Source organism: Cucurbita maxima, unplaced genomic scaffold, assembly GCF_002738345.1.
Source record: "Cucurbita maxima cultivar Rimu unplaced genomic scaffold, Cmax_1.0 Cma_Scf00006, whole genome shotgun sequence".
NCBI lineage: Eukaryota > Viridiplantae > Streptophyta > Magnoliopsida > Cucurbitales > Cucurbitaceae > Cucurbita > Cucurbita maxima.
In genome coordinates this window covers 4,438,658-4,465,208 of record NW_019272022.1, presented here as the reverse complement: position 1 = coordinate 4,465,208, position 26,551 = coordinate 4,438,658, and the positions used below count along the sequence as shown (strand labels likewise).

Genomic DNA, 26,551 nt, shown 5'->3' with positions numbered 1-26,551 from the left:
TTCACCTCCCCAACCAATGTGGGACATCACAATCCACCCCATTCAGGGCCTAGCGTCCTTACTGACACTCTTTCCTTCCTACAATCGATGTGGGTCTGCCCACAAATCTATCCCCCTTTGGGGCCAGCGTTCTTACTGGCACACCCCCTCGTGTCTACCCCTTTCGGGGAATAGCGAGAAGGCTGGCTCTGATACCATTTGTAACAGTTCAAATCCACCACTAGCAGATATTGTTCCGTCTGCTCGAGTAAAGTTTCCACACCCTTGTAAATTGTGGTTTGTTCACCTCCCCAACCAATATAGGACATCACAATTTATTTTGACAAAGATTAGGCATAACAAAGTATTAAGTCTAATTTTAAAATTTATTGAAATTATAATAATAATTAAATTTAACACTTACGGGTCAGTATCGGGTCAACCCGTTTTCAAACGGCGGCTAAGCTCCGTAACTGACGGTTACATTTTCGTATGCTTTTACAACAGTGTTAACGGCGGCATTCCAACCACGTAGAGCATCTTATCACTGTGTCCAAACAGACCCCTCAAATCAATCATCAAGAGGTTCAAGTGAGAAGTCTTATATAGTCTGCTTAGACCCAACACAACCATGAGGATCTTCTTCGGTACTTCTCAATCTCAATTCCGTATTTATGAATCCCAGCTTTCCGATCATTGCCTCATTTCTCTCCAGTTCAATCGTGTAGCGATTAGGGTTTCGTAAGTTCTTTACTTATTGTTGAAATTCGGTCTTCGAGATCGAGATTTCATCTCCGAAGGTGAGTTTCTTGTTTGGAAGTCCGATCGTCGTGATGAGCGTTGAATTCTCGAGTTTTTCTTTCGACACCACTTTTTTTTTCATGTAGTTTTTTATTGTGAAGTGAAATAGATGAAGTTTTGTGGCTTTTAAACTGGTGGTGTTGCATGTATGTCGGTTATCCAACTGATTTGTGGTGGTTTGATAATCTTAGTTGATGTTAGGTTTAGAGGTAATGGTTTGTGGTACTCTAATGTCTGTGGTGATCGAGATTTTCTTTCTTCGCTTTGTAAGCTTTGGATGTTTGAACTTTCTTCTTTAAACTTGATTTTGAAGTGGTTCGCTGTACAGGATTTGATTCTTCTGATGTTGGTTTGATCTTTGCTTGTCTTGGAGTTCTTATGAACTCTTCATTGGCGTAGTTTTCCGATAAAGTTAGATGGTCAACTTTTGGTGAAGAAACATAGATATGGTTAATATTGTTTTTCTGATCATGCGACCTATGCTTCGAATTGCTAGAAGTTCGAAATTGTGAGCGGATTATTTGATGCAGCTCTGTTGAATGTTCTTGATCTGAATATCCTCTTCTCCTTTGAATTTTAATCTTAAATGCATGCAGAACTTGAAGGTCATGCGTGAATTGACTTTGAAAGCTCTATGAGATATATGTGTTCTTCATTCGTGATTTTTTCTTTTTGGGTTAAATTGTTCTGGTGGAACGACAGGGCAAGGTGCTAATCATTTCTGTATCTGGAGCAATGAAGCCGATTGGATCATCTTTGAATCCATATGCAACATCCTACATTCCACTCTCCAAGAGAGAGGCTAACAAAACTCTTATACCAGAAAACTCTTCCAGGGGAAATATTGGGGCTATCATTCCGGGATATTCTGAACATCATATTTATAATCCTCAGTATGACGACATTTCCCCGTTTTTAAACATGCATCGTGGCGAAAAGGCACCTGGTTCTGTTGCTTCTGCTGTGAAGAATCACCCTTTTCATGGACCAGGCTCACGAAGGACTGAAATGGCGATGATGTTTGGTAGAGAAATGTTCATGGAACTAGAGTTGCTTCACGAAAGTTTCCCTGGATTATCTGATCAGTCCATTACTGAAGTCTATTTTGCAAATAAAGGTGACTTGGATGCTGCTATAGACATGCTGAACCAGCTCGAGGTTCTCTCTTTCGATACTCGTTATTGTTCTTGATTTCTATCTTAAACTGCTGTTCCACTCGAGTCGCTCGAGTTTCTACTTTAGTTTTAACTTGGATTGTTTATGCTTAGGATTTGCATTGCCTAACTGTTTTGTTGGTTTAATTTGATGCTTAGAACAAACATTCAGCTGATTTTGAATATGCCCCTCAAAGTCTCCCGGACTCTTTGGACATCGGCGATATCTCGGAATCTGGCTTTGCAGATGTTAGTCAACCATCTTTCAGAATGAAGAGTGTCAATGGCGGCCCTGGTACCTCATCCAGGTTCTAGGGAGTGTCTGTTGGTTTTGAGAAGTGTGTTTTTCCTTTGATTACTTGTGTGGGTTGATGCTCCATATAAGTGAAAACATTCTTCTTTGGGATATAAGGGACCATCTCTGGTTATAGGATTGTATAGTTCCTTATACTTACATGAACTCATATGCATCGGGGTCGTTGTCGTCGTCGTTTTGACCAATCAAAAAGATCGAAATATAGCGAGCTTTTGCTGGTTGATTCAAGTCCACACATGATTTCTGAACTATTTTGATTCAGAATTAATATTATGTTGTATTGCTTCATTGCATTGTTCCTGGTTGGATCTGTTCTCTTTAACTTTTTATATCATGAAAATGCACAAAACGAGTGTTTTTCCATGAAGAAAGGATTGAAATATTTTGATGCATTATTGATGGGTTATTTTAGTCCCAAAAAAAGCATCAACCATGCACGGTAACATATATAATATAACCATGCACGATAATGTATATAATATAACCATGCACGGTAACGTATATGATATAACCATGCACGGTAACGTATATAATATAACCATGCACGGTAACGTATATAATATAACCATGCACGGTAACGTATATAATATAACGTATGTTTAGAATGGTTTCAAAAAAGTACTTTTAAGAGAATAATAGTGTTTTTAAACCGTTACAAAGTTATTTCAAATTGGTCATAGATCGCGTTCATAAATAGTTCCTTAAACCGTTAGAAAATCATTTCAAGTGGACCCCAGATTACGAGAATTTGAATTTCTAGTCTTGAAAAAATGGTATATATCAAAATGATTCACATCTATAAATATTTTCTTAAACTCGACAAATGTAATTTTAAACCGTTAGAAAATCATTACAAGTGGACCCCAAATTACGAGAATTTGAATTTCTAACCTCGAAAAAATGGTGTATATATCGAAATGAGTCGCGTCCATGAAATTTTTCTTAAACATTCATAAATTCGACAAATATAATTTTAAACCGTGAGAAAATCATTTCAAGTGGGCCCAAGATTACGTTCATAATTTTGTTTTAAAGGGTGAGAATTTCTAACCTCGAAAAAAATGATATATATCGTAATGAGTTATGGCACGGGCAACATATGGTTTTAAAAAAATAGATACTTCCAACAAAATAATAACTTCTTTTATTACAATTTGGAAAAATTAGTAACATGTTGTTCAGATAACTAAGTTCCTAAGATAAAAATAATAATATTAAAAAGAAAAAAATAATAACCAAAACGAGAATTTAAAAATTCACCGCGAGTTTCGGGTAATATAAAATCTCAACATTCTTCGCAAACACGGTATCGAAATGAATCTCCACCTACGTGCATGGCAATATCGAACACCAGGTATTTTGTTTCTCGATTGTGTACGATTTCTGAATCATCATATACTTTCTTCCTTTTTTTTAATCAAAATCAAAATCAAAATCGAAGTTTCTCAGTCCAATTTTATTGAAACGGAATCATCGATTCAGAAGTTTGACTTTCTTATTTTCAATCCGCAGCGAAGGATCGATCAAAATGTTTGCCCGAAGCTGTACATTTCGTTTGAAATTTTATGTTTGAGGGAAGAAAGAGGAACGAATTGAAGGTTTTATAGAAGCTCAACGTTTGATCTGGGTCTTATTGAAGGAGACCTAGTACTACGGACTTTGAGCGATTGGATTGGATCTGATTTCTTCTATTGTTTCTGGATTCGATCGAGAATGGGAGTCGATTATTACAATATATTGAAGGTGAACAGGAATGCCAATGATGACGATCTCAAGAAGACGTATAGAAGGTTAGCCATGAAATGGCACCCTGATAAAAACCCCAACAGCAAGAAAGAAGCTGAAACCAAGTTCAAGCAGATCTCCGAGGCGTATGAGGCAAGATTTTGTTTCCTTTGTTTATTAAATCCCTAAAAGTTGTTTAATCTCTCTCTTATTTGTTTTAGCAATTTTTCTGATTTTCTTATGATTGGGCTGTGAGAATGAAAATGAATTAGGAAGTCTATGTTCATTTACTTGCTGAAAGAATCTCTCGTATTGCATTGGGTGAGTTTTGTAATGATTTCTTAAGAATGTTGTTTGTATGGACCAATATCCAAACTGTTTGTATGATCAGAGAGACCAATACCAAACTGTTTGTATGATCAGACAAGTTTTGTAATGATTTCTTAAGAATGTTGTTTGTTGGAGGATGAAAGAACCCAGCATGAATCGAAGAACCCAGCATGAATCGAAGAACCCAGCATGAATCAAAGAACCCTCTGTTCTATCTTCATTCAATCTCTCCAATGCTCCAAATCAGAACACTTAAGATATTTTGTGGTTGAAATTAGACTTCTGCAGATGAGCATTTGTTTCTGATTCATTTCTCTACCAATATCCAAACTATTTGTATGATCATACAAGTTTTGTAAACAGGTGTTGAGTGACCCTCAGAAGAGGGCAATCTATGATCAATATGGTGAAGAAGGGTTAAAAGATATGCCACCACCAGGCAGTGGAACCTTCCCATTCGGAAACGGAGGCGGCGGTGGCGGAGGTGGAGGCGGGTCGAGCGGGTTTAATCCAAGGAATGCAGAGGATATCTTTGCAGAATTCTTTGGAAGCAGTCCTTTTGGGTTTGGTTCATCAGGACCAGGGAAGTCTATGAGGTACCAATCAGAGGGAGGAGTTTTTGGGGGATTTGGTGGAAGTGAAAACGTTTTCAGAACATATAGTGAAAATGTAACACCAAAGAAACCCCCACCGGTGGAGACCAAATTGCCCTGCACTCTTGAGGAGCTCTTCTCTGGATCAACAAGAAAGATGAAAATCTCAAGAACAGTTGTTGATGCAAATGGGTATGCAACTTTCATCTCTTTTCACCTTAAGATGAACAATAGGATCCTTTTCTGATGTTTTTATAATATGAACACTATACAGACGCCAAGTCCCTGAGACAGAGATATTAACAATAGATGTGAAGCCCGGATGGAAGAAGGGAACAAAGATCACCTTTCCAGATAAAGGGAATGAACAACCAAACCAACTGCCTGCAGATTTGGTGTTTGTTATTGATGAGAAGCCCCATGACGTTTTCAAGAGAGATGGTAATGATATCATTATGAATCATAGGGTGACATTAGCAGAGGCATTGGGTGGAACCACTATATACGTCACAATGCTCAATGGTCGGAACTTGTCGATACCCGTAATTGACATTGTTAGTCCAGGTTACGAGCTTGTCCTTGCCAGAGAGGGAATGCCAATCGTAAGAGAACCAGGTAACCGGGGCGATTTGAGGATCAAATTCGATGTAAAATTTCCTACGAGATTAACCCCCGAGCAACGTGCAGGACTCAAACGCGCTTTGGGAGGTTGATGAAGAAGAAAAAGAAGGTATTGGTGATATTTAATCTGCTAAAGGTGAAAACTATAGTAATTGATTGCAAAACTATAGGGTCTAGAAAATCATATGCCCTCATAAATCTAGGTGTGGGCTCTTGTAACTTAACCATAATTTGTAAGCTATATAACCTTATGTTTTGTATCTATCGTCAAATAATACTCCAAAAAAATATGCTTATAATGCCTTGATTTTCTTCCTTTTTACTTCAAATGCCTAAAAAAAGCTTTATCGAGTTCAATTAGGAAGAGGAAAATCCTCTAAAAAGCGAAAAGGAACGCCCTTGGGATCGGTCCTAAGCTTTAGAATCCATGTGAGATTTTGAACAATACAACCAACAGAAACAATAAGACAAGCTAAAAGGGCAAATTAAAAGTAGAAGAGAGGGAACAAATAAACAAATAATTTGCCTTTAAACGAAGGAAAAATTCAAAACCCTCTATTATTTGAAGGGTTGGAAGGCGCTGATCGCCCAAATGCTCCATAAAACTGACCACTACCACTATGACTACCACCTAAATTGCTAAAAGAATGTAAATTGATGGGGTTGTTGTTGTGGCCTTGCTGAGGAACCCACCATGTCCCTTGTTGATTTGCATTTAAGGGGAGGCGGCCCCCCACGGTCTGCTGGTTAGAACCCAACTGGGACAACTGCCCCAGTTGCTGCTGCTGTTGTTGGTTCACCACATAGTGAGGCCTCAGCGACGGCTGCCCGAGCCTGCGTACAGGCTGCTGCGAGTGCAAGGGAGGAGGCATTCGATGCCTTGAGGCTGCTGCTGCTGCTTGTGGTTGCCATTCCGGGATGTCGTCGTCGTCGTCATCAATCCACGACTGGATGGGTACTGAACTAAAGCCCCTTTCTTGCCGGTTTCCGCTAGAGGCATTTTCGCTTTGCCCATATTTTTGCACAATCTCTCGCATTTTCTCTACAGGCCGAGACCAAGTTTGGGAAATTGGCTGAAATGAGGGCAGCCTAGACAGTCCTTGGGGAAGAGGGTTTGCAGAACCAGAGAAGTTAAATTCAGGAAGATCGTCGTCATCCCGAGTAGTTGACGGGCCAAAGCCAGGTGGGACATCATCGTCGCCATCAGCATCATCCTCCTCAGTCAGAGGATAATCGCTGGCGACGGGAAAATAGCCTCGAGGCATAGGGGAAACGTCATTAGCTTTCAAGTTTGGAGTCTCCTGCAGTCTTCTAGAGCTAAAATGTTGCTTTTTTGAACTGCGTTTATGGAGTGAGGTTGAGTTTGGTGACATTAAAGTTAATTGAGGTTTTCTCCATACAACGACGCCTATTAGGCCATTTTCAATTGCATTAAGTAACTCATTATTTTCCTTCAGAAGGATCCTGCCAACCATTTCAAGAATCCGTCCGTGTGGAGAGCAAAAATAAAATTCCACCCCAGAACCAGGCTCCGCTATACCAACTCGCTCATCGGCGACATATGACTCCGCCACCTACAAGATTTGAGAATTCCGAGTATAAACACAACAGCAGAATGGCTGAAACCTACTTGGAAAAACCTCAAGAGAGACTACTACTAATACATTACCTCTTGAAGATTTGCTCGGTCGCTTTCCGGGCAACCTTCCTTTAAATCCAAATGAAGAACCTGCAAGAATATGGAAATTAATATCTTCAACAAAACCCAGAAACAAGAACAATGGTAATACGTAAGCATAAGAACAATGGTAATTCTTTTGGTTCAAAAAGTAGAACTCAAAATTGAATGACAATTGGAAAACAGAACGCCGTCTGCTATGCCAAGCAACTTTCCATATGTGCAAAGATTGTTGAGTTTATATACGATTAGTCCAAAGATTGTTGGGTTTATTTATACGATTTGACACTTTTCTGATATGCCAAGCAACTTTCCATATGTGCTTTGAACGGAATAATGATCGACAACTTTGAACGTATGATTTATCCAAGAGGCAGAATGCTAGCGCACGAAAATGAGAACGAATGCATTTGTATTTTCTTGGCAACTTTCATCTTTTAATTTGTTCTTTTTTGTCCCGTGGAGTGAATTTTGGGGGGGGGAAATTGGTCAGAGGCATGTGTACAGGAAAAATAAACTAAAGATACCATAACGGCTCGACTGCGAGATAATGGAAGCTCTTGAAGGAACTTCTCAAATGCATCCAACCTAACTCTTCCTTTGATCTCAAGAGTGCTAGGCCAGTCTTTTGCTGATGTTCTTTCACCACTGCAGCAAAGCAAGGCAATTATTTAATAAACGCATCAAGAACATCAAAACCAACCAGGAACTCCACAAAGGCAGCAAGATAAAATTTAGATTACAAAGTAAAAACAAATCCTTTCATGATCACGTTAACCTAAGGGAGAAATAATACAGACCTCAATCATCGAAACCAAGAACGTTAACACGCCAGATCCTCGAAGTTACAGAAAACTGATGATGAATGCAATAAAACTATGTCTAACATTCAACGCAAAGATATATCTAAAACTAAACTTGGCAATTTTTTTCACTAAATCAATAGTTGTCCTTTAAAACTTAAAGGTCAGGGAATGCCCAAATGTAGAAATGTGGAAACCATGCGGATACATGATGCAAGGAAAAACTAAGCTTACTGAGGTTTCAAGTAAAATCATGAAAGAGAAATATCCAAGAAAAAAAATATAACTATTGTGAATGCAATTACAAAAGAAGTAAAATCCACGATAAATCAGAGAAAATACACACCTTATGTAGGTACCCACGACCGGACTCATTGTCGAAATATTATACTGGAGGATGCCATCCCATAAATATTCTAAACTAAATGTGCTGGCCAAAGATTCTGTCCCAGATTTTGCATTACCATCACCAGATATTGTACCATCATTCCTGTCAGTTGTTTTTAACCCAGATTGATTTTCATTAAAGTCCTCATCAGTTTTACAATCACTAGATGTCAAATCCATGTGGCTAATAGAAGACGAGCCAATGTCTGCTTTTGTATAAGACTCAATATTTTCATTTTTGTCTATACTAACATCAGTTGCGCCTTCCATAGAATGAGCTGCAGCCTTCAACTGAGAGCCAGGCTCTGGCTCACCCTTCTCCAAAATAGGAGACAATTTACCAGTACCTTCAGATAAAATATTGAAAGGTGGCTCTGTATCAAAGGATTCCATAAACTCATCTATGGAGGCAATCGGAGGCAGTGACAATAATTCAGACCCTTCAGTCGATGCAATTGTAAAGGTGTACTCATCCTTGTCAGATGCACCATTTTTCTGGCCAGAAATATTCCACTCGTCCATAATTGTATCAGGTTCATCAGGTGATCCACCTATAGTCTCATTCTTATTACGTTGACTCTGAGAAAACGTAGAAACCCCAGATGAAACATCGATAGAGGCATTATCATATTCTTCAACTTCTACTTGAAACTCACCTTTATGCGTCTTCCTTACCAAACGTCTGATATCAACTTCTGAGTTGGGTAAAACTACCATTTGTGCAAGTTCTTCAGCCTTGGCCATTCTCCACTCAGAAAGCTCCTTAGATGCAAGTTCCTCGGCAGTCATGGAACATAATCTTTCTGGGGTAATTTCCCCACTCATAACCCTTTCTCTCAGCTCGGGATTGTTTCTGTCTTTCAGGTTGAACAAAAGGGATCTTCCTTTCTCCTTGTACTTTTTATTAACACCACTAAATAATTTAAATAATTCTTCTTCCATTTTAAATGCCAAAGACTCAGGACTCTGTACTGGTTTTGATCCTTGGTTTTGATTTGCTATACCAACATCAATCTTCTGAAGTTCATCAGTTCTGATTTCCTTTTTATCAGCTAGCCCTACATCAGCTTCCAGTACCCAAGAGAGAGAATTTTCTTGCAAAAGATCGTCTTTAATAAAAAAGTTATCCCCAAAAGAAATATCTTCATAAGACAAAATATTATTTGGTTGAAAGACTCGTCCACCATATCCTAATGTCTCTAAATCGCTATCATTTACACACAGCAAATTCTTATCTAACTTCTCGGAAAAGATTTTCTTCGAGTCATCAGATACATGAACAATAATAGCTGGATCAGACGCTAAAGCATTTTCCTGCATTTGAGTTGCAGACTTCTCAGCCTCAGTTAAAGGATTTTTTTCATCATTAGATGATTTGTTTTGCTGCTGCGATACCAAGGCTAATGCAGCAGCCAAGGATTCCCTCATCTTTGATCTCACAGACCCAGTCGGCTCATTTTGCATTTTGAAAGTTGGAGTCAGTGGAGCACTCTGGCATTTGGGAGCAGTGGAACGTTGATGTACGACTTTAGTTGGATGTGATTCTATTTGCTGTACCTTTCTCTTAATTCCTGCAGGGAAATGCATCGATGTGGGAGCTGGGACATTCTTTGGTATTTGTAAAGGAGGTCTTTTGGCTAATCCAGATACTTGTTGCAACCATGATCTAGGTTCCATCTGTGCAACTCGCTTATTATGCAATGAAGCCTGCTGTGAGAGAGAGTTAAAAGGCTCACTCGATGCCTTGCGCTTCACAGGAAGTGACAGCAATCCTTCTGCAGTTCTCAGCATGTTTCCAGTCCCTCCAAATAGATTGTCCAAATTGATTGTCAGGTATTTTTTTTTTATAAAAGAAATCACTTTCGAGGTATAAAAAGGAAGGAAAAGGTTGAAAAATACAAGTTCTCAAATGAGAACGAAAAAGACTACAAGAAGAAAAAAGCCCAAGTAAAAATACAAGATCAAAAGATGAAAAATAACTAGCGAAGCAAACAAAAGTACAGTACAGCCAAAAATCGGCCATAAAGAGCTCCCACCCCGGTTTAAAAGGCAGAAACTTCTTAGGAAGAAAGTACAACAAAGACCTAAGTGCTTGAGGCACAAAAGAGCACCTCGAGAAAATGAAGCTAAGAAAAAATATTTCAGAAGATACACTTCTTACCTTGAAAAAGTCATTAAACCAATGCAAGCACGAAACCTTCCAAAACCCTCTAAAATGCCAAGCAATAACCTTCAATGAGGATCTCTTAAGAAACTATTCACAGAAAATAAAAATTTCTGACACTACAACTTGATCTCAACCATCATCAATCGTTATACAAACAAACCTGCTTATTCTAAAAGGAATATTGGACAGAAAAAGAAACTTAAAAGCCGACTGTTTCAAAGCTTTCCAAGACCTCTAAAAGCCATAAAAGAATCTTCAATGAGGGTTTAAACGAAAAGAAGAACTGAACTTTTATCTGAGATGAATAAGGTAGAATTTCACACATCCAAAGACTGCAACTCTAACCAGAAATGAAATCTTTTTAGGAATCAAGAGGGTGGACTCCACTCAAAATTCTTCTTTGAAGAAAGTACATCATATTTGTCCAAAAAAGGAGAGTCAATGACTGTTCAAGATTATCGGGGAAATTTCCAATTTCTCAAAACGTTGGTTAATGATTCATCCTCAGAGTCAATAAATGGTAAGGAAGATGATGGAACATCTGAAATTCAGGAGAACGCAGTACAATTTTTTTGAGATTTAAGTCTGAACCTAGAATGGAAAATGACAATGACAATGACAAATTAACAAAGTTATGAGAGGCCTTGCAATGTTTGCTTCGAAGACTCCTTTTCTAGAAGAGAAACTGATTGGATTGGGGGAACCACAATGTGTAGGCAAGCATTTTCAATAAAATCTAGATTAGCCAACTTACTTTTTCAAGACCTATCTTGCATTTAATGAGACCAACTTCAACTTTTGTTTGGATTAATCCACAAATATATTCTTCTACTTTTATTACCGCGACTAACTATCGAAGAGATTAATTGTTTGGGAGGAAATGCTTAACAGACCACAAAAGTTCTGCCCTATTGCTTCAAAGAAAGAAAGCTTCCAATATGGGAAAGGTAAATTCTTTAAAGGAATCCATCCTCCGTCTTTATGTTACTCCAAATAGGAGTGTTTCTTGTTGGACCAATACTCAATTTTCAACCAAACAAACCTCCACTTATCAACTAAACTTATTCTCAAAAAAACAGCCTTTTCATCCATGAATGGATTTAATAAACTTTTGGACACAACATAACCTTCTAAAGTGACTATCACCTCTTTCCAAGAGGGCACTCCTTTCAAAAAGTCGTGACTTCGAAAGTGGTGTGGATTTTTTCTAGTCACATTTGCATAACTTTTGGAGGATCACTTACTTTTCACAAATTCTTCGTGTGTCATTGTAGCTTTCATAGGCGGATGAGAAGATTCGGACAATAAAAGCTACCAGAAATTAAACTAATGAAGGGTCATTGGAAGAAACTACAACCAGTCTAGATAATGAAAATTCCCCTTTGCTTGTCATAGAGTCCAATTGACTACTTAGCATTCCTCGCATTGAATATTTCTCAGAAACAAGGTTGTTGACCAGACTACGGCAGTAACATTACACATAAATTTTTCGCTAGTTATGTGAGCATCAAATAGTGTCCACATGTTGTGCTTAATCATTCTTAAGAAGAAACTTTGGCATCTGCATTTAGAAAAAAGTACATCTTTAGAATCAAGAACCTGTATCGCAGTTTACTGCATGCTGTTATCCAACCCCAACAATTCAAGTCCATTTACACTTCATATGGTTACACACAAATAGTTTAGTGCAGGGGGTATGAACATTAGAGTAGCATAAAAATGACAAACCAGGGTGTAAGCGAGGACAATTTACCGAACTCCATGCTCCAAAACGCATTTGGGGCACATCCTCGAGGTGAGACTGACAGTATTGCCTCAAGGAATGAGAGTGGCATACACTCAAGACAATCTCAAAGCCTACTGTTGTCTAATAAATAAGCATAAACGGAAGAAATCATATGGAACTTCCAACTTCGAAAAGAAGATTTGTCCTCCATCCATTAAAATCCCCATTAGCCTAATGTTTTTATGTCATAGCTGTACATTGTGAAGTGTAAAGATTAGGCATGCAATCCTTTTTTTTACTTTAAAAAATCCATGTAAATACGTGTTCCCACACCACCGAGTAAATGCGTGTCTGGATTTCTAGGAAAAGTAACACACCTTCCAGAATCAAAATGAATAGATCAATTCAACCTCACATCGCATGTACTTCGCACAAAAAAGTCCCTTTCACTATCAATCTCATCAATTTTTCTTTTCGCAAAAGACATTGAAGAAAAAATGAGGCAACGGAAAAGGAAAAATTACACTCGAGCATAGAAAGTAGCAATAAGGCGCAAAACCAGCAAACATCAAGAATTTCACAACCATCACAGTTGAATTAAACAATTGAAAAAGACCCATAATACACCAATAATCATTTGTAAAGATTAATTCAACCTCCCATTAAGACCACGCATAACCTTCGAACCAAAAGAAAAATATCCTCCACTACCCAATCTCATCAACCAATCCTCAAAACTCGATTTCAAAGCAAAATACCTCAAAATAAAATCAGCCAAAGAAAAAGAACTAATTCACTCCAAGTAATTAAAAAAAAAAAAAAAGGACAGGAACACCATACGAAATCAGAAAACATCAAGAATTCCATATCATCACAACCAATTCAAAATAATCCCAATTCAAAAAAATCCAACAAAAGCCACCCGCCAAAAGCATATCAACAACCATTCGAAAACCTAAAACCCTAACCGAACACCTCCACATCATCCAAATCCACAAAAAAAAAAAAAAAAAAACTGTCCAAAAATGCAAGAAACGAACATACATAAATCATCCGATACAGCATGATCCGTAGAAGGCGAGCGCAGTGCCAGCGAGAGAAAGTAAGAAAGTAACCACCAGATCAAAAATTGCAGAGAGAAGAGAGGTCGATGGCGATAGAAGCTAAGCAGAGTCGAAAAGATAATGGAAATGGAATCGGGAGGAGAGAGAGAGAAAGCGGCCAAGAAAGTCTCGAAGATTTAGAGCGAAAAGGGTCGCGCTTCGAAATGCAATACGCGAGAGTGAGTGAAAAATTAATTTATATTAGCGGTACGTCACCTTCTCCGCCACGTGGCAATCATATGGAAAGCAGTTATCTTGATTCAGATTCACACGTGCCTAAGATTACGTGTCATGCTTGATTTTTTTTTTTTTGCAGATTGGCCCCACTGGCCACTCGGTTAATGTCATCATGCAAAACTCATCTTAAATTTTATTTTATTTTTTTCTTTTTTTTGAAAAATTAATTTCCCTCTCCTTTTTTTTTTTCTTTTTTTAAGTGGGATTAGAAAAAAAAATTTTAATTTTCTATTCTCGAGTTAGATTTAGTGGATTGTTTTTTTTTTAATTATTTAAAGATAAAATTGATATATTTTTTTAACAGCACTCTTTTACTAATTAAAATTATTTTGAAATTTTTTATAGATCTAAAAATAAAGAAAAAAAATACTTTTTACCTTCGATTTTCATTACATTTTTATCCGTAATATTCGTGTTTGATTTCAATTTGATTTCCGTATTTCAAAATAATAAACATATTATTATCTGAATAATTTTCATTTATTGATAAATTATTTCAGGTTTAAATTATAATATCTTATAGTTATTTATATGTTACTAAAGTTTCATAAGTTCTTAAATAGCTTCTTTCAAAAGGACTTCTATTTCAAGGTCTTTAGTAGTGAAAAATATTATTAAATATTATTTCTTAAAACTAAAGTTTATTCAATTTTATGCAAGTATGTAGCTCTAATAAATTTTTTTACTTAACCATTGGTTTCATATAATTTATATTTTTATTCTTTTAGTTGACTCGGCTAACTAATCTAAATATTACCATTTTCTTCCATAACTGTGAAAAAAAAAAGACAATTAATTAATTTAATTTTAAGTCATTAATTTAATATAAAAATTTAATCTAACGTGAAGGACAAAAAAAAAAATATATATATCTTGGAAGGTAATAGGTAAAATCTAACCGCACTCTATAAATTGAGTTGAGTTGATTAGATTCCTTTGATCGAAAGTTCCTGCCTCAATTGATTAATGCATACTTGGACTAAAAGATTAAAGGTGCAAACTCTATCCCGAACCAATAATGTATGAATCAAATCAAAATCGAGAATGTGTTTATTCATTTAGGGTGTGAGCAAAAGTTTTAGGAAGAAAAATAATGCTAAAAGGAAGGAACCATAAGAGAGAAAGATAAAGTAACCAAAACCTCCCAAAATAGGTTGGAGGATTTATAAATGAAGTATTTTCTCAGCTAAGGGAATATTAATGTACAAGTCATGACATTAGAAGCATAAGATTACACAGAGAGAGGAGATACCAGAGAGAGTGCAGAGGAAGTGTAGTTCCATTCCAAGTCATTGAGTTCAAAAAGGATGTGCTGTTGTTTTAGCTCCATCACAGTTGGGGGAGGTTAGAAGGAGAATGCCAGATCAACTCAAAAGATAAGACATCCTCCTGTGGTGTTTTGGCAACAAAAGGATCATTCTTGTTCTTCAGAATAGTGATAGAACCGATCGAGTAGATGTTAGTTTCGCTACGCATTTGAACTGCAATAAGGATGTGTATTAATGAGTCAATTGAAACGTTTAGAACAGGATCTTATTCAAATAAGGTCGTGAGAAAACTGAAATGATTCAAAATCAAAAAAGCATTTACTCTCTATCAACTATGAACACTGCTTTTTACTTGGTTTGTACTCAAAGATAGATCGGTTAACCTTACCTAATTGTTAGGAATCACGACCCTCCACAATGGTATGATGACATTGCTTTCGGGTTTTTCCAAAAGGCCTCATACCAATGGAGATGTATTCTTTATAAACCCATAATCATTCTCTAAATTAGTCAATGTGGGACTCTCTCTAAACAATCTTCAACAATCCTCCCCTCGAACAAGAAACACTGTAGAGCCTTCCCCTGATACCTATGGAGCCCTCGAATAGCCTCCTCTTAATTGAGGCTCGACTCCTTCTCTAGAGTCCTCAAACAAAGTACACCTTTTGTTCTTTTGACTACACCTTCGAGGCTCACAATTCTTTCTTTGGTATTTGAAGATTCTATTGACATGGCTATGTTTAGGGCATAGCTCTAATACCAGGAATTACGACTCTCCACAATGGTATGATATTGTTCACTTTGAGCATAAGCTCTCATGGCCTTGCTTTTGGGCTTCCCCAAAAGGAGATGCATTCCTTACTTATAAGTTCATGATCATTCCCTAAATTAGCCAATGTAGAACTCCCTCCTAACCATTCTCAACAAGAACAAAATAACATCCAACATCCAGTTAAGTAGATTATATTTATAAATTCTCATGGGATCAATTATAAAATGTTTCAATCATGCCTCTAAATGATACAAGTTTGGATATGTTAATGATCATAATATGTAAGCGAGCTAAATAGGAGCCTAATCAAAATTTCAAATTATACAATTGAAACTTATAAAAGCTTATAACCTAAATGGCCAAAAACTTTGGGACAAAATTATCAACTTAACCTTTCAACAACACATTCTAAAATAAGCTGATTAACTTTTTAAAGATGGTTTAATAACAAAACAATTTTCTAAAAAAGCTATGCAGCAATACCATGGATGTTAAAGATGGTTTCCAACAGTTTCAGTGAAACAAATAAGAGACTTTTTTTTTTTTCTAGTTCTTACCTTGGGTTGTTTATACTTCTCACGGATGGCATTTAGCGAGGAACCACTGGTGTTAAGTTGCAAGTCTTGGAGGGCAAGCACTACAGTTTTCAGCTCAGAAGCGTTGTAACATGTATAGTGCTCCAGAGTTGGATTCTGTAAGAAATGCACAACAGAATCTGAGACAACATTTCTCTTAATCAATTAGAGATAACAAAAGTTAGAGAGACAGAAAGAGTTAGATGTCCTAGGAGTGAAGCACAGACCCAGGGATGATCTGATTGGTCAAGTGTCCATCTCGCAAGAAATACGGCTGATGCGGCTATCAGAGAAGGAAGGAACTTTAGGAAGCTGTATTCAACAAGACTCAACTCAGCTAAATAATTGGCCAAAAACTCAAGTTCAGTGCAAGGAACCTGATAGCAAAATAGTTAAAATGCCACCATTAGTATCTGTTGTTGATATATTATATGTCTATAAAATATAAAGTAATGATAACATGTAAAGTACCTTGTAAGAAGCATGAGCTGATTGTATGAATCTCCTGTAAATTTGAAATATCCAAGTGAATTCAGATTGGAGTATGCCAACTCATAGTTATCGATGTGGGATAACAAGATAATACCTTAGAAATGTCTTTGTAGTGGGAACAGATAGACGAAAGTGCAGTTGGTTCAGAACTTCACTCTCCATTTCTACTACCTGGTACAAAACTTATAAGTCGTTGAAGTCACATATAAGTCGTTGGAACAAACATGATACAAGGTGGTACTACAGACGTTCTTAGGATGAAATGTGAATGTTGTTTTCCATCCGATAGAAACCAGGACGACGACGCTTTTTCGTTAAAAAATTAAGTAATATCGCCTCAAAATAGCATATTGACGCTGACACAAGTAATTTTCATCTCTGTTTCTTCTAGAAATATGAAAATTTCTCATATTCAAATTGACATTCAAATGGAAACATATACCCTTGTTTTCCATATGATACAAAACTTTGAAGTCTTGTGCTTTGCTGCTGCTAGGGTCTAGACTCATTCACTTGTACAAATCAATCATTATCTTACACTAAATCCTTATTCTAGACTAAGTGGTTCTCTCGGGCTAAAACATTCATTCTTTCAGTTGTTTGATCTTGCAAACAACAAATGTATCTCAAAGATTATTCCCACATATTTTCCCCTTAACATCATGAGTCAAGAATTGTCCCAAATTTACAGAAGGAAGTGATCCATCTGACTAGGTTGCTCAAATTATTAAAATGGCAAGATACAAAGTGGCTTATGACTTTGTCACTTGCAATGCAGTGAAACAAACAGCAACTCTACGGCAAGAGAACGTTCTAATGGACAATGAGAATTAGCGAGTTGTTGATGAATCATAAGAACAAAACCAACGCATATAAACCAACCAAGCAGCTAAATGTATACCTCTCCTTTTGTGTAAGTATTATCAGTAATGAAGCAGAAATCTTCCACTCTCGGTGCACAGATCTCCTCATATTTCCTTCAAGTAAAAGGAAACCAAGTTTAGAATGTGTAGGATATAGAAATGACCTTTTCTGGTACTAACACTTTTTGACTCCCTCCCTCACAAATGGTTGATAATTTTAAGTATTAGATTAGCACAAGAATTCTAGTCAAGACTTACGATGCAATTAGCATACTTGCAACACCTAAAAGTTGCAGACGTTTTTTCTCCATATGATTTTGCGAGAGAAAACGATCAATAATATTCACAGTGAGATAGAGTGTATCTGGAACCAGCTTATATTCTTCAGTGACCTGAAAAAAACAGTTAACCATTAACAAATTTGAAATTAACAAAATAATTCTGCTTAGTAGAAGATAAAATTTTCAATTCATATTGCCACGAAAAATTGTGAACTTTCCAACTAGACTTGGTGTCGATGTAAAATTTCCATTTCGGACATTCTCAAAAAGTAAAATGTTATGCAATCATTGGCGATTGTCTCAAAATAAATTTATGGAGCAAAGTTTGTTTCTTCTTATTTATATTTAAGAAGACGGTGAAAATATTTCCAGAAGATTGGTATTTAAGATAACGCTACCTCAGAAACAACAAGAAAATATAATGTTTTGAACAACAGAATAAATTATAGTCTAATATACCATGCAGTGTAAAAAAGACTAAGATTAAACATTTCGCTTAAAAAAACTACTGACTAAAAGAATGCATTTAAAGCTTTCTATATCCCATGGAAGAGGATTTTTGTCAACTTGTTGCCTTTAAGAAAGTCCCTCGATATTACATATCAATTTGATCAAACTAAAGCTAATGGTGATGAAACAAACCTCTACAATCCAATCAACCAGTATTCCTCGCATTTTTTCGGTGATATCTTGCTGCAACTGTTCCATATAGTTTGTTGAGGTCCTTTGATCAAGCTGAAAAGAACCAGTCATTTTTATGGAAACTGCAAACATCTTAAATATCGAAGAACAAATTCAGCGGCTTCCTAATAATTTCAAAAGTTTCATATTTCCCTTTCTAGTTTAGAAATCCTACTTTCAAGTGAAAGAGACAATAGAAAGCAGGGAATTTTTTGGTCTATATTTGTTAATTATGTATGATTTCATAACATGTGTAATTATGGCTCATGGCATAAGATGATTACAGTATCTGTATTAACTTGACTAATGTAACTATGGCAAATAGTGAACAGTAAGTCCTCAACACAAACCTCCGCCACACGTATCCTGTCATATATGTCTGGAGCATATATGCTGCATGATTGAAGACATTTGGAGTCCGAATCAATGTTTATAATGCCTCTATCCTTAGATGCTGCCGATTGTTCAGGTGACATATTTTTTTCTGCAAAATTTACACAACGGTGTCACTATCACTCCTGGCAAATTCAAGAGCCATGCTTATATACTACGTTCATACGTGGCTCTTCTAAATTTTTTCCAATAATCATGAACATTATCAGGAACTGCTATTAGTAGAATCAATAGTTAACAGTTTATTACATGAAGATCATGTTTCCAAAAACTATTATGATGCTCAATTTTTCCAACAAAACTTGATCATTCTTGCAGGCTAATTAATTGTGCTTCACAAAAAATTGCAGATACAGTTTGTCTACTCTCCTATATATTATAAGCAGTTAGAAGTAGAACATAATAAATCAGCAAAAATCACATCTGGCTCATAAACCCATTCCAAGCTCCTTTTCAGGACATATTTCCATAAAAATTGAATATAAAATGTTTTTTTTTTTTTTTTTGATAAGCAAGGTAATATGCTCCAACAACAGGATAGTGCAAACCTATACATGGAAGCCATTGAGATAAGGTCACTTGATGGTTCAGTTAACCAATAAAGATATACATTATAAGAAACTAATTTTAGAGATGGTATATACCATTTGGCTGAGGGACAGATTCATCTGAAGATACAGAGAGAGTAATATCTGAAACTCCACAGTCTCTGCTATTGGGACACATGGCTTGCACTGTTCTCTCTTTTTTGTCTGAAGTTTCTCGCGAAGAGACCTCTTGTGATTCTACCACCCTTACTTTAGATAAATCCTCTGCTAATCTTGTGTTTGCATCTTCTTCTGCTCCTGCAGAAACATTTAAAGGTGCATTTGCCTTAGCCTTCGCAGAAACTCTTCTAGTTGGTTTGGCACCCTGTCAAATATGGTCGTTAGCAATTAAAGAACTGCATATATCACCATTTCCAGTATCCAAGATTTAAGTTTACCCGAACATTAGAAGCATTGCCGCAATTCCTATCAGACCCTTTAGTGGAAATGTTAGTCACATCCTTGAGCACTGCTCTTCTTTTAATAGGAAGGCCATTGGAAGAGATTGAACAAATCTTAATATCATCAGATGCCATTCTTTTTGAGTTAGCTCGTAGAATTGGCATTTGAACTCCAGAAGATTTTGAGGAGCATAGAATGCCTCCTGATTCGCTAAGCTCTTTTGCCCGTGCCCTTGTGATACGGACAGAGCACTCTTCAACTTCAAAAGCAACGTTTTCCGTACTCATTTCTTACTGCTTTGAACACCAGCGGTCGATTACAGTAGATCAAAAATCAATTTCATTGAAGCTGCATTACCAACATAAGATAAATGGGTAAGAACCGACGCTAAACTGAAAATAATTTAACGTGGAGGTACAGAGGAAAATCGAGAAAAAACCATGCGGCTACTACAGAAAGTGAAATAACATGCAACGCTTGATTGAAAACTTCATGGAAAAGCTATAGCGCAAGACATTTTTCACCTCTAAAAAATTTTCGAGAAAAATCTGATAAACATGGAGAACTACTGTGATAATACTCGACCAATAATTTAATGGTAAAGGTGTTCCAATAGAAGTGAAGAGTAGCGAAAATGGTATGTAACAGTTTCAAAGAAACTTACGAACCTAGATTACAGCAACAGTAAACAATAGACAACACAGAATCCCCTGATGCAAACCTCATACGTTTATTTTCATATCGTAACCGTAAGAAACTCCCTATTTCTTCTCTCCTTCCATCCACCCAACCAATACAAGACCTCTCGACATCGCTGCCAGCCAAATAGGGAAGAGAAATCACGCACGCTTCCAAGAACTTAAAGAAATCAAATTTCCCTCCAAAACGAGTAACATGGAAGCAACAACAAGGAATCATACAGTAGCCTCTAAAATCCGCCGGATTTGAACGGCCAGACAAAGGCCAAATCATCAAGCGCAATATAGATTTCCAAATAGACTTAAATACAAAAGAAATCGGCATTGAAGATCCACGCCATGCACCAAAATAAATAAATCGAAACGTCCACAACAATCATTATCCGTCCGAGATTCGAAACCGCTAAAACAACCAAACAAACGTTCGAACGCATAAAATAAATACTCGTAAATGAGCACAAGAGATTAGATGAACCGATTATCAAAAAAAAAAAAAACAACACTGCCAAGGTTGGGATTACGTCTCTAACTAGAGCTCCACCGCTTCCATGGCGATCTGGAGAGCTCTCAGCAGAAATACAGAGAGCGGGAGAAATTGAACTTTGGACAGAGAGTCAGAAAATGAATGACAGAGACAGAGACAGAGAAATAGAGAGCGTCAAAGGAGCGTGAGCGGGATAAGGGTACAGTTTGAACTTCCATTTAAATAAATATTTAAAATAATAAATGCTATAAATTTATGTTATTTAAATATATCCTCATGCAATTTTATTTTTAGACGACCTTTTATCTAATATTCTAATATTTTTATATTTATAGGATAATTTTTTAAGCTCGTGTGAAATGTTGAGGGTAATATGGTCATTTTTAAAATTATAGAAGTATTTTCCGAACAAATAATGAAATTTAAAAGTATTTTTATAAGATAACCTAAAAAGAACATGGAATCGTCAAATTTCCTTTCCTTCCATTAACACGTGATTTTCATTATAGTCGTTTGAAATAGTAAGAAAATATCTCGTGGAACAAAGAAACCTATACGAGGTCGTATGGGGTGCGGGGTCTGGCTTCGGGTTTGAGTTTTTTTTGGACGCGTGTGAAATGTTAAGGGTAATATGGTCATTTTTTAAAATTATAGACGTATTTTCCAAACAAATAATGAAATTTAAAAGTATTTTTATAAGATAACCTAAAAAGAACATGGAATCGTAGAATTTCCTTTCCTTCCATTGACACGTGATTTTCATTATAGTCGTTTGAAATAGTAAGAAAATATCTCGTGAAACAAAGAAACCTATACGAGGCCGTATGGGGTGCGGGATCTGGCTTCGGGTTTGAGTTTTTTTTGGACGCGTGTGAAATGTTAAGGGTAATATGGTCATTTTTAAAATCATAGACGTATTTTCCAAATAAATAACAAAATTTAAGGTATTTTTACAAGATAACCTAAAAAGAACATGGAAGCATACAATTTATTTTCCTTCCATTGACACGTGATTTTCATTATACCTTCAAACCTATTATTTAATCATCGACCATAATTTATATATATATTTGTAAAGTTGTTTCATTTTTTTGTATTCAATTACCCACGATCATGGGTCCAGTCATATTGAAACATTTTTTAAAACCTAAATAAATTGTTCGGGTTATAAATTTTTTTAATTCAAACAACTCTTATTAAATAATAAATGAATAATTTATTACATTTTTTAATAAAAATAAAATTTTAGTTTATAAAATATATATTTATTTAGTTTTAAATATTTAATTAAAAATCAAAAAAAGTAAATAATAAATTTTTTTAAATATATATATACTAAAATTAACAATAAATTTGGATTATTTATTTTTATGACATAACCATGAATGTATTTATAAACGATATTTAAAGGACAGTAAATAACAAAATAAAAAATTGTTTATATAATAATTTTTGAAGGAAAGAAAGAGGGGAAATATTAAATGAATATTTACAGTGATAATAAATGTTAAAGTGGAAGGGGAAAATAGGCCCAATACCCCTCGTGATTCAATTAAATTATCTGTTCTGTCAAAATCAATTTCCATCGGACCAAAATAAATGATTTAAAGGATGACTTACGTACGAGCCGAAGTAATGAGGCGTGTCGGGGTCGGGGTCAGGGTCGGGTTTTGGGTCGGAGATGCGCTCCTCATTATTCATTTTGCCATCACTTTTAATGTTCGTCTTCACTTGATGAATCGAATTCACAATCACTTTTAATGTCGGGGTCAGGGTCAGGTCGAGTTCACAATTCAATAGGTGTGAGTTTTTTTTAATTATTTTAAAAAATCTCACTTATCCACAATATATTAATAACTAAAATTTCATAAAATTTAAATATCAAATATTTATATAGTAAATTTCGTTAAAAATAATATTTTTAAAAGTAGGTAGGATTAGATTGTAATCCTATTTTCTGTCAATCCAGTTAAAACAAATATCATCGAGCAAAATGAATGGAATTTTCAATTTTTTTAAAATTAAACCTAACAAAAAAAAACCAACTTTTATGATTGAGGTCAGGTAGTATCGGTTGTTTATGTAGTTGAGACTAAGACTGATCAAAGTCGTAAGACCATGTATGGGGGCTGACGCCTTTCCAGTGCCGAAAGGTCAAGGAAGGTGGTGACCTAATAACAAGGGAGTCGGCGATCGAAGCCCCGGTGATCGGTGGCCGTAATTATAATGATCCTAAGGTAGCGAAACTCCTTATCATGTAAGTTCCGACTCACATGTTTGGAATTATAATTTTTTTTTAAAAATTAAATTATATATATATTATATAAATTTTAATTTAAAAGATTGAATTTACTTAGTGTTAATATACAATAAAAGATTGAATTAGAGACGGAAGGCCGAAATTCAGCTGTGGCGCCACCGGAATCAATAGTACGTCGGAGGATAGCCGCCGTTGTCGTTGTCATCTCTTTTCTCTGCATAAACCCTAAACCCTAAACCCCCAATGCCCATTCAGAAACCTTTATTTTTGGCATACGGGATCCTCCACGCCATTGAATGCTATCGTTGTTCTAGTTTTCGAGTTCATGCTCTGCGATTCTCCTCTTCGTCTGCTCAGTCATGGCTGTCCACACCGGGAAAGCCACTCATAAAGTGGCCTTCACTGCCCGACCAGGCGGGAAGCTCGTTGCAATCGGAACCGGCCACAATTTCAAACCCTAACTCTGACACTGACCTGAAATCTGATGCACGTTATGCGCAGAATGACTTCTCTACCATTTCTGGCATCCTTTCCGATCACGGTGTTCGACCTGGTGCAGCGTTCGAGGATGCTTTGGACAGGACTGGAATTGTGCCGAGTTCGAGTTTGCTGGAGGCTGTATTCGATCATTTCGATTCGTCTCCCAAGTTATTGTATTCGCTGTTTCTCTGGGCTGCGAAGAAACCTGGATTTCGTCCCTCACCGGCATTGTTCAATTGTATGATCAACGTGCTGGCGAAGTCGAGGGCGTTTGATTCTGCTTGGTCTCTGATTATTCGTCGTCTTCGTGGAGATGGAGAATCCTCTTTGGTTTCTGTCGATGTCTTCGTGATATTGATCAGGCGGTACACTCGTGCAGGTATGTTTATAATGACACTACAACTCAATGTCCGTTTTTATGCATGAACTGATTGATCTTCCATTTCTTAAACCGTTCGAAACTATGCATATTCAAATTTGGAAATCATCTCCATTTGTCATTCCATTTGAGGTTCATGTTTATCTTGATTGCCATTCCATTTGAGGTTCAAAAAGAGAATATTCATATTCAAAGCCAAAACCAAGTGAGTGTAGAAATGATTGTTTGGGCTATGTCTATGGTGATTTCTACAGGCATGGTTCAACCTGCAATTCGGACCTTCGAATTTGCTTGCAACCTAGAAACAATTTCAGGGACCAACTCGGAGAGTTTGTTTGAGATTTTATTAGATTCCCTCTGCAAAGAGGGCCATGTCAGGGTAGCTTCTGAGTACTTCAATAGGAAAAGAGAGTTGGATTTGAATTTCAAACCATCAATTCGAGCTTATAATATACTTCTAAATGGATGGTTTCGATCAAGAAAGCTCAAACATGCTGAGAGGCTCTGGTTTGAGATGAAAAAGAACAAAATATCACCTACAGTCGTTACGTATGGCACCCTTGTCGAAGGCTACTGTCGAATGCGTCGGGTCGAAATAGCCATTGAATTGGTGGATGAGATGAGGGGAGAAGGTATTGAGCCAAATGCAATCATATATAACCCAATAGTTGATGCCCTTGGGGAGTCTGGGAGGTTTAAGGAGGCATTGGGAATGATGGAGAGGTTCACGGTTCTCGAGCAAGGCCCTACGATCTCGACATACAATTCTCTTATTAAGGGTTATTGCAAGGCAGGAGATCTTTCAGGGGCTAGCAAGATCCTTAAGTTGATGATGAATAGAGGATTCACTCCCACCCCGACTACCTATAACTACTTCTTTAGATTCTTCTCAAAGTATGGGAAAATTGAGGAGGGTATGAACCTTTACAATAAAATGATTGAATCGGGATATACGCCCGATAAACTTACGTATCACCTGTTGCTGAAGATGTTGTGTGAAGAGGAGAGATTAAACCTTGCAGTTCAAGTTTGCAATGAAATGAAGGCTAGGGGGTTTGGCATGGACTTGGCTACAAGCACCATGTTAATTCATTTGCTTTGCAAGATGCATAAGTTTGAAGAGGCTTTCGCTGAATTCGAGCACATGATTTGTCGTGGAGTAGTTCCTCAATATCTAACTTTCTGCAGATTGCTTGATGAATTCTCAAAACGTGGATTGACAAAAATGGCATCAAAGCTACGAGGAATGATGTCTTCGGTTCCTCATTCAGAGAAGTTACCTGATACGTATAGTCAAGCTCCCGATTCCATCCGTGCTAGAAGAACATCTATTATGCGTAAAGCCGAGGCAATGTCTGAAATGTTGAAGGTCTGTAAAGACCCTAGGGAGCTTGTCAAACGCAGAAGTCCATCTGAAACTGCTGTGTTTAATGCAAATAGGTTGATAGATGATATCAAGAAGAAAGCCAACTCTGCGACTGTTTGTATTTAATGCAACTGCTCATTAGCTACGCACAAGATGACTTGAGCTACATAGTTTCTCCACAGGACTCTTTGGAGAAACTCTAACAAATGAATCAATTTCGCTGGCATGTGCAGTTATTTTGCGAGGTGATAAACAATCTTCTTGAGGGTCGAGCATATATTCGACAAAGAGCTCGCAAGAATTCAATTGGACTTGGGATGGTTTTTATATGTTTGGATATAGAGCAGAATGACAAAACGTTTATGTATTTGATTTTTATCTTTTCTTCCAAATTATTATTAGTAGGCCTCTTCAAATGAAAACAGAGAGCTGTTGAAGCAGGGAAAGTACAAGGTTGGGCACTTCAACAACAACAATGTAATCCAAAACCCCCCACTCTTATTTTCCCATTTGGGGTCTTCCGATACAATTGGAACGATACAACAATACAGAGAAGATTATCATGGCCCCTGCATAAGGATGACATGTACAAATCGAAAAAAAGGGATAAGAGCCAGGTATTGGACGGTGTGCCAGTGAGGATGTTGGGCTCCTTAGGGAGTAGATTTTGAGATCCTACATTGGTTGGAGAAGAGAACGAAACATTTCTTATATGGGTATGAAAACCTCTCCCTAGTAGACATGTTATCTCTGTAAAGTTTTTCCCGGTCAGGGATCTGGGGGCGGAAAGAAGCAAGGATAGGAGTGTTGAATTCAAACAAATGACGTATGTGGATTGGTTGCTGAAAAGCAAGGTTTTTCAACATAATGATGATGAAAAGCACAATTGTTGGGAAGTGGTTTTGCAACCAAACTCAATTGAATTGCATCATTGTCCATTAACAATGTGA

At 36.8% G+C, this 26,551-nt stretch overlaps 5 protein-coding genes and 1 pseudogene across 8 annotated transcripts; 4 read left to right on the top strand and 2 right to left on the bottom strand.

The window, feature by feature from the left end:
- Positions 1–550: 550 nt before the first annotated feature.
- On the top strand, positions 551–2,551 carry LOC111480970 (polyadenylate-binding protein-interacting protein 6-like). Its single transcript, XM_023126214.1, has 3 exons — positions 551–779; positions 1,483–1,938; positions 2,094–2,551. Exons 2-3 carry the CDS (start codon positions 1,516–1,518, stop codon positions 2,247–2,249), a joined length of 579 nt encoding a protein of 192 aa, XP_022981982.1. The 5' UTR covers positions 551–779; positions 1,483–1,515; the 3' UTR covers positions 2,250–2,551.
- A 1,019-nt stretch (positions 2,552–3,570) lies between these two features.
- LOC111480483 (dnaJ homolog subfamily B member 4-like) lies at positions 3,571–5,813 on the top strand. Of its 2 annotated transcripts, XM_023125548.1 has the most exons (5): positions 3,571–3,604; positions 3,763–4,128; positions 4,669–5,090; positions 5,173–5,513; positions 5,586–5,813. In XM_023125548.1, the coding sequence occupies exons 2-5, from the start codon at positions 3,964–3,966 to the stop codon at positions 5,609–5,611; spliced, it is 954 nt and encodes a 317-aa protein (XP_022981316.1). In that variant the 5' UTR covers positions 3,571–3,604; positions 3,763–3,963; the 3' UTR covers positions 5,612–5,813. The 2 variants fall into 2 exon arrangements, with proteins under 2 accessions (XP_022981316.1, XP_022981315.1); XM_023125547.1 differs by having other exon boundaries at positions 5,173–5,813.
- A 92-nt stretch (positions 5,814–5,905) lies between these two features.
- On the bottom strand, positions 5,906–13,554 carry LOC111480482. The gene is made up of 5 exons (XM_023125546.1): positions 13,325–13,554; positions 8,347–10,189; positions 7,725–7,845; positions 7,189–7,248; positions 5,906–7,093 (listed from the first exon to the last, which is right to left on the bottom strand). The coding sequence occupies exons 2-5, from the start codon at positions 10,176–10,178 to the stop codon at positions 6,065–6,067; spliced, it is 3,042 nt and encodes a 1,013-aa protein (XP_022981314.1). The 5' UTR covers positions 10,179–10,189; positions 13,325–13,554; the 3' UTR covers positions 5,906–6,064.
- Positions 13,555–14,751: 1,197 nt separating this feature from the next.
- On the bottom strand, positions 14,752–21,244 carry LOC111480485 (cyclin-A2-2-like). Of its 3 annotated transcripts, XM_023125552.1 has the most exons (13): positions 21,154–21,244; positions 20,603–20,748; positions 19,931–20,282; positions 19,590–19,857; positions 18,903–19,036; positions 18,514–18,606; positions 17,849–17,982; positions 17,629–17,704; positions 16,822–16,898; positions 16,707–16,740; positions 16,463–16,612; positions 16,218–16,352; positions 14,752–15,101 (listed from the first exon to the last, which is right to left on the bottom strand). In XM_023125552.1, the coding sequence occupies exons 3-13, from the start codon at positions 20,219–20,221 to the stop codon at positions 15,048–15,050; spliced, it is 1,446 nt and encodes a 481-aa protein (XP_022981320.1). In that variant the 5' UTR covers positions 20,222–20,282; positions 20,603–20,748; positions 21,154–21,244; the 3' UTR covers positions 14,752–15,047. The 3 variants fall into 3 exon arrangements, with proteins under 3 accessions (XP_022981320.1, XP_022981319.1, XP_022981321.1); XM_023125551.1 differs by lacking the exon at positions 20,603–20,748; XM_023125553.1 differs by lacking the exon at positions 21,154–21,244 and having other exon boundaries at positions 20,663–21,137.
- A 2,247-nt stretch (positions 21,245–23,491) lies between these two features.
- On the top strand, positions 23,492–25,928 carry LOC111480484 (pentatricopeptide repeat-containing protein At5g11310, mitochondrial). The gene is made up of 2 exons (XM_023125550.1): positions 23,492–24,235; positions 24,490–25,928. Exons 1-2 carry the CDS (start codon positions 23,620–23,622, stop codon positions 25,725–25,727), a joined length of 1,854 nt encoding a protein of 617 aa, XP_022981318.1. The 5' UTR covers positions 23,492–23,619; the 3' UTR covers positions 25,728–25,928.
- A 176-nt stretch (positions 25,929–26,104) lies between these two features.
- Positions 26,105–26,224, top strand: LOC111481323 (annotated as a pseudogene).
- Positions 26,225–26,551: the final 327 nt, after the last annotated feature.

Coding starts and splice junctions, on each gene's coding strand:
- LOC111480970 (XM_023126214.1), top strand. CDS start 1,516: ATGAAGCCGATTGGATCATCTTTGAATCCATATGCAACATCCTACATT. Junction 1,939..2,093: donor ACATGCTGAACCAGCTCGAG/GTTCTCTCTTTC, acceptor TTTGATGCTTAG/AACAAACATTCAGCTGATTT.
- LOC111480483 (XM_023125547.1), top strand. CDS start 3,964: ATGGGAGTCGATTATTACAATATATTGAAGGTGAACAGGAATGCCAAT. Junction 4,129..4,668: donor AGATCTCCGAGGCGTATGAG/GCAAGATTTTGT, acceptor TTTTGTAAACAG/GTGTTGAGTGACCCTCAGAA. Junction 5,091..5,172: donor ACAGTTGTTGATGCAAATGG/GTATGCAACTTT, acceptor AACACTATACAG/ACGCCAAGTCCCTGAGACAG.
- LOC111480482 (XM_023125546.1), bottom strand. CDS start 10,178: ATGCTGAGAACTGCAGAAGGATTGCTGTCACTTCCTGTGAAGCGCAAG. Junction 7,846..8,346: donor GTCGTGGGTACCTACATAAG/GTGTGTATTTTC, acceptor GCTTTGCTGCAG/TGGTGAAAGAACATCAGCAA. Junction 7,249..7,724: donor CTCGCAGTCGAGCCGTTATG/GTATCTTTAGTT, acceptor ATATTCTTGCAG/GTTCTTCATTTGGATTTAAA.
- LOC111480485 (XM_023125552.1), bottom strand. CDS start 20,221: ATGAGTACGGAAAACGTTGCTTTTGAAGTTGAAGAGTGCTCTGTCCGT. Junction 17,983..18,513: donor TGGTTGATTGGATTGTAGAG/GTTTGTTTCATC, acceptor TGTTTTTTTCAG/GTCACTGAAGAATATAAGCT. Junction 16,613..16,706: donor CAGCTCATGCTTCTTACAAG/GTACTTTACATG, acceptor TTTTGCTATCAG/GTTCCTTGCACTGAACTTGA.
- LOC111480484 (XM_023125550.1), top strand. CDS start 23,620: ATGCCCATTCAGAAACCTTTATTTTTGGCATACGGGATCCTCCACGCC. Junction 24,236..24,489: donor CAGGCGGTACACTCGTGCAG/GTATGTTTATAA, acceptor TGATTTCTACAG/GCATGGTTCAACCTGCAATT.